Raw genomic sequence first — 12,117 nt, 5'->3', positions numbered from 1 at the left:
AATCTTTAAAAAAAAAATAATCACACGTCGAAAAAACCTCATTCAGTCATTTACAAACTTTCTAATTCCATAAAATTATGAGTTTCTTAAAAAAATCGAAATAAATTACTTTTAATTTGTTGCTCCGAACAAGGAGAGCTTAAGAGTGACTTTGTGAAATAGATACAAGACTTTTCAAGTCAAAACCTAATTCACTACTTACAATTACAATAAAGCAATTTATAAAATGACAAACACCATTTTTTCTATAAAAATTCTACAACTTTAACTTTTTATTTATTACTCAAGTTTAAAGCTTTTGAGTGCTTTTATGAGTAATTTTCTTAAAATATCGTTCATTATTATTTATTACTCAAGTTTAAAGCTTTTGAGTGCTTTTTTGAGTAATTTTCTTAAAATATCGTTCATATCCTGTTCATAAACTGTCAACTTTTACGAAAATACTGCAGTTTTTGATGAAGATTACAAGTTTTTCAAAAACGCATTTTCATAATTGAATTAAGGGCTTGTACTTCAGCCACGCGTCTATTTCTCGTATTCAGATTGGCATACAAAATGTTTGACCATTGAAACAAATTGACTTGTCTGCGACATCATATACACCCTAACGTTCTGTTCTTCAAATAACAACCAAATGAAATGAAAATTAAAAACCAAACACACTTTTGAAGAAGAACAAATATGCCTTAAAAAATTGTATTTGCCTATTTATATGCATGGACTTTAAAAAATTAGAGCTTGGTTCGTATCTCACACCGCTATCGAATAATCGGAGTGACGCTTTGCAGGTAATCCCTGCTGTTGTTGCTCTTGAAGCTGCTGGTGTTGTTGTTGCTGCTGTTGTTGCTGTTGCTGTTGTTGCTGTGATGGCGGTGGATGGTGCTGTTGTGGGTGATAGTGCTGTGGTTGCTGTTGCTGCTGTTGGATAACGCTGCTGACAGTTGAGGATGGTCGCGACCACAACGATGATCGCAAACCCAACTTCAGCTTCTTCAAGGTATCAATATCGCATTCGGCTTCCGAAAGCTCCGGCCTATGGGGAGTGCTTCCCTCGATTGGTATCTGATGGAAGCCACTGCCAGCTCCGATGCCGCTGGCGAGATTCTCTTGTAATTGCAAAGGAAGTAGTGCTCGCATGGCTCCTCCCCTGTTCGGGATAAGCAGGCACAGTATATCTCTCACATCTTTTTTTTTTCGTTTTTTTTTGTTTAATTTTTTTTTTTTTTTGAACTTTAACATTCTACTACAAGATGGCAGTGTGTATAATTTTTTTTTTTTTTTTGAAATTTTTATGTTTTTTTTTTGGACTGATTCATAATGAATGATGCTTAAAAATGATGCTACAGAAACCGTATTAACATAGAAACGAAAAAATATAGTATATTTTTTTTTTTTATTTATTCTAACAGGATCCCCGGGGCCCAGCCCGCGCACCTGGATGACAATCGTTATAAATAACTTTATATGTTTATAGGTTTTGACAGATTGAGAGAGTATTTAATTATAAGAAGCTGATGTAAGCTGACCATCACAAGGAAGTATCAACAAAAAAGAAATTTGTGTGTCTTCTTGGGTCTTCTTTATTTTTGCAACGTTGTCGCAGAAAAGAATTTCGACGACAATGGTGCCGTGGAAGGATTCAGGATTGTGTCTGTGTTGGAGGGGATTGTCTTGTGGGGTATGGGTCGGAATTGGGAAGCTGGATTATTACTATCTAACAAATCGATTTTAGTCGATGATGGCTTTGGGGCAAGCAGCATTGGTGGCAGTGGCGGTGGCAGATTGCCGCCACCTCCTCCACCTCCACCTCCACCACCGGGCTTTGGTGTTATTGGTGATTTGACTAATGTCGAGATATTACATTGTATGGAGTCTTGTGACTTGAACGTATTGGACAATTTTAAATTGTTATTACTACGTGGTGATAGAATTTGTTTGTTATTATTCGGATTGGTGGTTTTTGTGTGTCTGGGTGTGGTGTTTGTCGTAAAATGATATTGTTGATGATACCTTGATCTGCCGCGACGTGGCAATGATTTTTGTTCGGACATTGGTGAGAGATCGGAGGATGTGCTTGATTGTGCTCCATGGTAGATGATACCTGTAAAATATGACATTAAACACAAAAGAAAAAAACAAGAAAGGTTGGTGAGATAAGAAAATAATAAAAGAAGATCGGTGGTGGAATGTTTAGTGCTGGGCTGGAATTATTAATGAAAGACAAATTCACATTAAAATAATTACAAATCAAGGGTGTTTAACTTTTCAACATTTAAGGTTAGAGGTATGCATGGATTTTTTAAAAACAATTTTGAATGAATGATTTGATTGGGAAAGAGCCGCTTTATTTTTGTTTGCGATAGAATCAAATACCAAAGGTTGCTTAATCCTTAAACTGGTGATAAGGTTTGTATCACTTCTGAGGGTAGTAGGGGTAGAACACGAAAAAGAGGGGGGTAAAGTTTCTGTATTATCCATGCGGAAGAAGAAGACTACCCAGATGAAGTACACAAAAATGTTGAGTCTGCATAATGAAATCAATTCATTCACTCAAGAAGTCTCGATTTACCTTATATTTAGGTATAAAATTTAACTTGAACGAATAAAATAGTTTAGGAGAATGAATTGATTGAAATTAATTGATTTTTGACACTTATAGGAACAGAGCTTGAAATAAGGCAGCATGAACTTCCATAAGTAATTTTTTGATAAACGGACTAGCTGATTACAGTCTAACAGATGGAAAATAATGCCGACTTTTCACGAGTCGATTTTTGCCGTGCGGCGAAGCTTTTCGACTCGTGTGAACGTAAGCTGTAGGTGACTAAAGTGACAATCCCCATAGGAAAATTCTAGCCGACTTAAGCAGTGTGACATATCGTGCGGTTAAAATCGACTCGTGAAAAATAAGGTTAGAGGTTCAGTTAGCAGTCTGTTTTCGCGTTTTATGTAAGGTCAAACGCAGCTATCCGTAAACCTAAACAAGCATCCTTGTCTGATTCCTTAACCAGGCTGAATTCTACAAAAAGGTCTTTAACGCAAGAACTAGAAATAAAAAGATTAACAATTTTATTGCAAAACTGTCTGCAGTAATGATGAACATTTTTGGCTACATGCCTTCGCAAAAAAAAAAAAAAATATTTGCGTTGGTTCATGGAAATGGGGGCCCCTTAAAATAAAATAGATCAGAGCAGAGAATTTTGTTTGATCAATTGCGTGGACTAGACATTTAATGATATCGTTTAACAGAGGTGCCTTCTGTGCTTTTTGGCGTCAAAAATCATTTGCACGGTAATTTTTTGACCAAAACTCATGAAATTCGCTACACTGGATGATATAAGTAAAGAGAATACAAAAAATCTTCAATTTGGTTTGTAATTAAAAATGCCGGCCCCAACAGGCTCAGAGAATAAGCGTTTATATAGAAGTTCTTTGTTCGACCAGAAGAATAAGTTAAAATAGTTGTATTGACATCAAAAAGGTGTTCAATATTGAATTCAGATAGGTATAACAGCTCATGTCCAATGAAAAAAAAAAAAATTCAAAAATTTTGAAAGAAAAGTCCAAAAAATGTCAAATATGTAAAACATATGTATACGTACCTACTTCTAGATCTTTTACTAAACTATTCTTTGGATTTTTTTAATAAGCAACAATTTTTCCAAATTTCCTATCTATTTTCTTTAAAAAATACTATTTTATTGTTGAATTGTTGCCAATTATGTTATAAAAAAAAGGATACAAAACATGAAATAAAAATAAATTACAATGTAGTAGAAAGAAGGATCTTAACTCAAATTAGGTATCATTTTTTTTAATTTTATTAATGCAATTTCTTTATATTACAAATTAAAAATTTATTGCAAATAAAAAAAAAATTTCCATTAAAAACAAAAATATTTATTGTAACTGAAAAATATTTGCATTAAAAATTTTTTTTTTTACAACTGAAAAATATTTGCGCATTGAAAAAAAAAAAATTTATTGCTACTAAAAATATTTTGCATTAAAAAAATTTTTATTGCAAATAAAAAAAATTTGAATTGAATATAGAATTTTTATTACAAATAAAAATATTTTGCATTAAAAAAAAATTATTGCAAATTAAAACATTTTCTGCAATGAAAAAAAAAATTCTATGCAAAATATAAGCATTAAATATTTCTTTTTAATATTCGTCGAATTTCTTACAATTTTGACAATTTTTCAGTGTTGCAATAAATATTTTTTTTTTAAGTGTTGCAATAAATATTTTTTTTTTTAATGCAAACTTTTTTTTATTTGCAATAAATAATTTTTTTTTTAAATTTCAAATGCATTTCTTTTTAAATTGATATTTTTACAATCCTGATCTCAAGACTAAAAAAATGTGTTTCTAGCAACAAGAATCTTAACTTTTAGAGCTTATACAAAAATCTTTTTAATCTTCAATGCTTATGACTTGAAATCTCAACTTTAATTCTCTTGCTATTTTTCTTCTTAACCTAAAAATGCTAATTATGAGGGACCAAAATTATTACAACCGCTGTCGATTGAGTAAATGTGATGGAGACTGGTTTCCCATAAATATTTTTTTTCAATTGGATTTGGAAACATGAAAAAAACGAATTACCAACCTATTTCAGATAAAGGGTGCGTAGAACGAATAATATGGAATATCCTTTAAATATCCCTTTACTCATGAGTTTTTGTTTTTTTATTGTGTATTTAGCATCAACAAATACTTACATAAACTCACGTTTCATTTCCCATTTTTTTTTTAAAGTACCTACATACTTAACTGTTTAACTTACTGTGCTTTATTTTGGCCTCATGCTGATTTGATGATTCAGTTCGACTCGATGTCAATTGGTCTGGATCTGATTCAGATTCCTCACTCTCTGGTTCTGTTTTTCGCGAATGCCTTCTGCGGTTTTTCGAAGTCTATATTAAAGGAAATAAAATAAAAACAAAAAAGTCATTTAACACACAAGTACCAATTGAAAAAGTACCAATTAAATACTACAAAATAAGCGACGCATAAATTAAAAACAACAAAAAGTATAAAATGGGAAGAAATTATAAAAAAAAAAAAATAAACATAAAAATAATACAAAAATAAATAAACAACACGCGCCCTATTCAGTGGCGGATTTAAGAAAAAAAAAATATTAACAAAAAAATTATAATAAAGTACATACACATCGAATCACTTGGTTAGGGTACACAGAAATTCATATTTTATTTCAATTTTGTTTTCTCTCGAAAAATTGAAATATTACTGTTAGAAAATGCCGAAAAACGTCATTTTGGCTGTTTTGGATGTTATGTTTTTATGTGGGGTAATTCATTATGAAAAAAATTGTAACGGTACCTATAAGAACTGGTTTTATTCTTCCAAAAAATGCTTAAATCTTTCCGATATCTCTTTTACTGCCCGAGATATTTAAAATTTAAGGAGTGGTCTTTGACTCAGAAATAGCACTGTCCAAACAAATTAAACTTTTTTTGCCACAAGAACCAAAATATACTTTTCTAAAGGTTTTTAAGTTGCTGAACTCGAATCCGCAATCAGAAAAATTCTATTGGCCTCCATTCTTGAAATATTACAGTTATAAAATGCAAAAAAAAGGTTTTTTTTTATAACGGTTATATTTCAAGAACGGAAGCTAATAGAATTTTTTTGATTGCGGATTCGAGTTTAGCGACTTAAAAACCTTGTGGCAAAAATTTTATGACCAGGGACTTAAACTTTAGATTCAATTTAGTTTCTCTTTGGCTTACTAACTGAAACTTAAGATATCTCGAGCAATAAACGAGATATCGGGAAAATTTAAACAGTTTCTGAAAGAAGAATATCTGTTCTTATAATCACCGGTACAAATTTGTTTGTAATGAATTACCCCACACAAAAACAGAAACTAGAAAACAGCCAAAATGACGTTGAAGCTTTTTTATTTATTTATTTATTTATTTAGTACAGCTAAATACTAGCTTCAATTTACATTAATTTACAAATTTTAACAAAACATTATAATTAGGTATAAATTACAAAATCGATTAAAAATCTGATTGAAATTTAGGAGATAAATTAAGTGATTGGTCAAATAAATTATGAAATCTATTATTGAAAACATTAAATAAACTGAACATTACATTTAAAGGAGAAAAACGTTCGTAATTGGTACGATAGTTTGAGATTAATATACTATTGGGGACATTTCTGAAATTGCGTTGAGGAATATTAAAATTAATGCGAGACAAAAGGTGCAAAGAGTCTATTTTCCCATTAATTAATTTTACAATGAACGAAAAACATAAATAAGACCTTCTTTTCTGAAGACAAGGCATGTCAATAAGTTTGAGCCTGTCTATGTATGGGGGGAGGTTGTAAGGGTTGTCCCATCCTAAGCCTCTTAAGGCAAACCGCAAATACCTTTTTTGAACTCGTTCTAGCCTCGCTATGTGACACTCATAATGAGGTGACCAAACCTGACAAGCGTACTCTAGGATGTGTCTAACAAAAGTTACAAATAGCTGTTTTGCAATAAAAGGATCGGAAAACTGACGTGACTCTCTCTTAATCCAACCGAGAAGCGAATTGGCTTTATTGCTTATGGAATTGATGTGTTCAATAAACTCCAGTTTAGGATCAAATAAGACACCAAGAACAGAAACTTGACTTACATTCGACAAGGAAACTCCATTTAACAAATAATTGAAAGGAATTTTAGATAGTTTTCTCGTAAAACTCATAAAATTACATTTATTGACATTAAGAAGCTAACAATTACGAACACACCAATCGAAAAATGAGTTAAGGTCACTTTGCAACATTTTACAATCACGAACATTAGAGACAGTTTTAAAGATTGTAACATCATCCGCATAAATAAGGCAATTCGAATGTTTCAAGACGGATGGTAAGTCATTTATGAATATTATAAAAAGTATAGGGCCCAAATGGCTGCCTTGCGGTATTCCAGAGTTAACACAAAAGTATTTTGATGGACAACCATTGAAAAGCACCGAGTATGATCTATTTAATAAATAAGATTGAAGCCACTTAACAAAGTTTTCATTAAATCCAAGAGCTCTCAACTTACTTAACAAAATTCTATGCGAGAGTTTGTCAAACGCCTTGCTGAAGTCTGTAAAGACGCAGTCTAACTGTTTCTTAGTTTTAAATGACTCAATACAATTTTCGGCAAATTCCATGAGAAAAGTCACGATAGAGCGGCCTTTTGTAAATCCGTGCTGATTTGGGACAGTAACTGATTTAAAATAGAAAGACAAAGATTCACAAATAATAGCCTCAAAGAGTTTCGGAATAACCGACAACTTTGCTATAGGTCCATAGTTTTGGACCTCGTTTTTTTTTCCTTTCTTATGTAGAGGGATAATAAATGATTTTTTCCAGATACAAGGAAATACACAAGAAGATAACGACAAATTAAAAAGTACAGAAAGAGGTGACAATAATTGACTTGCACAGTTTTTTATAACAATAGAAGGTATACCATCAGGACCAGGTACACAATTGTCGTCAAGATTAGATATAAACTTTGAAATATTGTCAGTATTTATAACAAAGTTTATATCAGTCAAGTATGAAAAAGGTTTCAAAAAGTCAAATCTTTGACAATTTTCGTCAAAATTATCACAGATCGAAGTATCACAGTTTAAAGTATCACAGTTGTTAGTATCACAGTTAAAGGCGCCTTGAAAAAAGTCTGAAAATAGTTGTGTAATAACTCGAGGGTCATGGCTAGACATTTCATTTGACTTTAGAACAGATGGATATGGACACGAACTTTTTTTACTATTAATAAATTTCCAAAAATGTTTAGGATTCATTTTGAGATCTCTTTGCACCTTTTGTAAATATTCCAGAACAAGTATAATAAAAACTTGTTATTTTTGTTAAGTTATTATTTGAACTTTAATGATTTTGTTTTAGTATACCCCGTTATTCTGCGATGAATTGAAACTTATGAGTTAGTTAATATATTCCTTAAACCAATACAACAAATATTGGGTGCTCTTACGTGCTCTTTAGAGAATTAAGGGTCAATTAGTTTTTCACTACTCCTCAATTTATGTAGTGTTTTTTTATTTTTAAATTAAATTTACTGATGTTATTAGTATTTTTTATTTTGGGTGATCTTAATATGTTGTGTATGAAGTTGATTACGGCAATCTACAACGGCTCTGCAAATACAAAATCTTAGCCTAAAAATAACTTAAATAAAAAGTAAGTTAACAGCTAAAACCCTATCAATTCTGTAGACATTCCTTCAAACTGTTTAAAAATTAATTTGCGGCAAGCCCAGAAAGAGTTACTGCTAATAAGTGACTCATTACTGTATGGGTAATTTATTTTCCAATAATGGAGGGCTCTTCAATTTTGTGCCAAGTCTGAACGGCTTAGATGAGATGCACTTATTAATGAATTATGAAGGTGAATGGTATATGAATAATTATTGAGAAATTGAGGAGCAGAAAAGTGGCGCTTGTAGTCAAGAATGCATATATACTATATACATATGTCGGTTTATCTTCATACATAGAAGAAATCCTTGATGTGGCGGAGGACTTTTCGTTAAAGGCGGCGGAACTTTTTTCGCAGAAAAAATTTTCCAAGGAGTGTTTCCGCCAAGACACTCCCCAGGTGTCCGCAGTGGAAGTATTTATTAATGGAATCAACGGCAGCGAGTTCTAGTTAGTCGAATTGTTTGCTGAACTGGAACTCTTTTCTCACTTTTCAGAATATTAGTTTGGGATCGATCTCGAGAAAATGTTATGAAAAGTAAGAAATGAGTTCAAGTTTATTTGTTTGCAGTTTGCATATAATTCATTATTATCTCTCATAGTGTTAAATACAAGTGTGTTATATAGAAGTGTTAAAATTCAAGATGGCGTACCTATCTAATTTATAAAATGTCTTATTCTTATCCAAATATCTGACCTTGATTATGATTAGTTCTCAAACTTTGTTTATGAAAATTGAAAAAATAAAATTGAAATTAAAAACAAATTAATAAAGTGTATCTAACCAATTGAACCAAAGTGTATGATTATACCAAGCGTTCGCTACTCTCCAACTACTCTAGCATCATCAAGCATCAGTTCCGAGGAATTGCTCAAGTACTAGCTGACTGCTGAGCGAGACATGATGAGATATTACTTTACAAAAATACAATACGAACAAAACAATTGAAAGTCACATAATAATGAAGCGGCCAATTACGAATGAGAGAGAGCAAAATAGTAGTAGTATGTAGTAGTAGTAGAAGAATACAAAAAAAATGAACTCAAACCGAAAACAACGGTATAACGCACGATATTGTAATATGGTGAGGACGAGGAATTGTGTCGGGTGGTTGATTTAAGTACCGCGGGTGGTGGTGGTGACGAACAACCCTCTGCTAAAGCCCGCTCATGGTACATGAACGAATGCAGCAAGGTGTTGGCAGGTCCAGTGTGATGGGGCTGCGCTAGAGTGCTAGCCTCAGACAATTGGAAAGTTGCATACGGCGAGATGTCTTCGGATGTCTCTGTTGGAATATAAAAATACAAAAAGAAGAATAAATTAAAAATGAAAAGTTAGCTGAGTGTTTGGAGGAGTTGTTGTTAGTGTTAGCCCCGCGCAAGCCGCAGGGCAATTACTAGAGAGATATGCTATATATGCATATGTGAACGCGCGCGCCATGCGTTCCCTTATTGTGACTTGGGAAATAGCTTTCCACGCCATCTACCACTTGTAGCGACAACCCGAAAATGATATAGATTTTTTTTTCGATTTGCAGTTCAATGTAGTTTCCATAAGAAAAAAACAAAAAAGACCTCGAAAGACATTTATTTTACGAATTAATTTTATATGAACGAGTATCAATTTTATGATTGTAAAATGATAATAATATGTGTTTATATCTAAATCAGGTTTAAAATATATCAAAAAGAATAATAATTCCTATTTAATTTGTCTCCAAAAAGAGAAGCAAATCGCAGGAAAACAACAACAAATACTACAAAAAATATAGAAACTATTTTGGTTTAATTTTCTTTCAAGATTGTTGAAAATAAAAAAAAATGCTTACCTACTATTATTTGTGAAAAAGTGAAACAAATAAAAGAATAATTTAATAATTTTTATATTTTTTATAGTATTTTTTGTTGTTTTCAGGCGATTCGCTTGCACTTTTTAAATACAAATTACACAGGTATTATTATACTTTTTGATATATTTTAAACCTGATTTAGATATAAACACATATTATTATCATTTTGCAATCATAAAATTGATACTCGTACATATAAAATTAATTCGTAAAATAAATGTTTTTCGAGGTCTTTTTTATTTTTTTCTTATGGAAATTACATTGAGCGGCAAATCCGAAAATAATCTATATAACTTTCGGGGTTCCGTCGCTATCCACTAGGTGCCGTGATGCCAAGTGTCAATAGAGATAATAATTTATGTGCAATATGCATAAATTGGGATTCAGTGCGATTGTTTTGCAAATTTATATTCACATTCATATTCATTTTTTTATTTTTTTTTGTTTTTAATTTACCAGGAATTTTTTCATTGTTCTGCAGGGACACTTTATGAATCGTTGCATAGTAGCGTTCACGCTGTGCAGCTTCGTTGTTCTGTCGATTTTCCAAGGACTCCTTTTGTAGTCGATTGCTTTGTTCTATTGGCGGGACGAGACCATTAAAATAAAAAAAAAAATTACTCATACGTACAATATCAACAGAGAAAGGTTCCTCTTCAAACTTACTATGCCGGTAGCATATAACTACGAGCGCTATGGTGCAAATCATTCCCGAGACAGCAGCTATGCTGGGAATCAGGAGATTGATGTTGCCATAGAATATGTTGGAGCGATGACCTCGTTGCACTATCTCGGGTGGTGGTGGGTCACCGTCTTTGGTCAAGGTGACAAATGTGAAGTCGGCATTTGAGACTCCGGCCACGTTGTGAGCTTCCATTTTCATTTGGTAGAGAGTTGATGGATTTAGTCCAGAAATGATGAATCTTCGTTGTGGTTTAAGTGCGTTTGAAACTGCAAGAGTTAACAATAAAAGGAGTAAAAGGAGTATATATAAGAAAAGGAAAGATAAGAGGATATTGTTTGAGTCAAGAAAAAGAAAACAGAACCTGATGATTTAGCATTATGAGATAATGGTTGAATGGTATCTTTTGTGCATACGATACTAGGGGTAGGTAATTAGGTGAATATAGAGTTCTAAAGAATGGTAATAAATGGTGTGAGATGTAGCTAGAAGCATAAGGCATAAAGGCATTGTTGAAACGAGATATGTTTTGCAACCGGAAATTCTATGAATCAAGTTAAAGAACAGGTCAATGAACATATGACACAAGGACAAAGATATAAATTCAAATAGTTAAAAGTTTTGGGTGTGAATATTTTGTGTGCCGTCAACTTGCTTACAAGAACTTTAAATCATGAATTATAAATCTGGTGAAATATGAAAAATGTAAATAAATCATCTTTATATTATTTATTCTAATATTATTTGGTCAGTTACCGGACTGAAAATGCATTGCTATCTTTGGTGTAGGTATTATTATTTATTGTATAAAATAATTCCTTTTTTTCGGTGGCGTGAACTGAAATTTTTTTAAGATAAGGACTTTTGTATATAGTCATTGGTTCCAAGTTTTAAAGTACAAAAGGAGTGATTTGCTGCCTAAAATTTTATCAATAGTTCTGATAGTTATATCTTTAATGAAACAACATTGATGTTTTTTCTCCGCTATATTGTCAAATAACCAAAAATATGTGAATGCCACCAAAACTGCTTTTTTCTTTAAAAAATTTTTGGAGAAAAACAAACTTCTTTGGGCATTGCAAGCACAAGCATCTTGCTTAGTAAAAACAGCTGTTTCCAAAAAATTTTGCATATTTAAAAGCCGTTGGAAAAATAAAATGAACCTTTATAATTAGGTACACTACAGTCATTTGTTTCAAATTAGGAGATAGTCCAATCGCCTGTTTGGACGCACTGATTAATGAATGCAATATAAAACATACAATTCTCAAAGTGGGTTTTCAAAATTGGTTTTTAAAAGCCCCAATTTAAGGTACCTAACTCTCATTTTATTAA

At 32.0% G+C, this 12,117-nt stretch overlaps 1 protein-coding gene across 18 annotated transcripts in view; it reads right to left on the bottom strand.

Annotated features, from left to right (window-relative positions):
- Window positions 1-12,117, bottom strand: part of LOC129911788 (cell adhesion molecule Dscam2) — a 260,258-nt gene continuing 248,141 nt past the window's right edge. For 4 of the 18 annotated variants that reach the window (XM_055989707.1, XM_055989718.1, XM_055989717.1 and 1 more), the window contains 4 exons: window positions 10,557-11,051; window positions 9,322-9,536; window positions 4,782-4,923; window positions 1,327-2,101 (listed from right to left, as the gene is read on the bottom strand). In XM_055989707.1, coding sequence (XP_055845682.1) covers window positions 1,581-2,101; window positions 4,782-4,923; window positions 9,322-9,536; window positions 10,557-11,051 — 1,373 coding nt within the window. In that variant the 3' untranslated portion in view covers window positions 1,327-1,580. Of the gene's footprint in view, window positions 1,148-1,321; window positions 2,102-4,781; window positions 4,924-9,321; window positions 9,537-10,556; window positions 11,052-12,117 lie in introns of those variants that run through there. The other 14 variants (XM_055989711.1, XM_055989724.1, XM_055989710.1 and 11 more) reach the window with 13 other exon arrangements.

Source organism: Episyrphus balteatus, chromosome 2 (genome assembly GCF_945859705.1).
Source record: "Episyrphus balteatus chromosome 2, idEpiBalt1.1, whole genome shotgun sequence".
NCBI classification, from domain to species: domain Eukaryota; kingdom Metazoa; phylum Arthropoda; class Insecta; order Diptera; family Syrphidae; genus Episyrphus; species Episyrphus balteatus.
The sequence above is the reverse complement of the archived record's forward strand: the minus strand, read 5'-3'. Positions and strand labels throughout refer to the sequence as shown.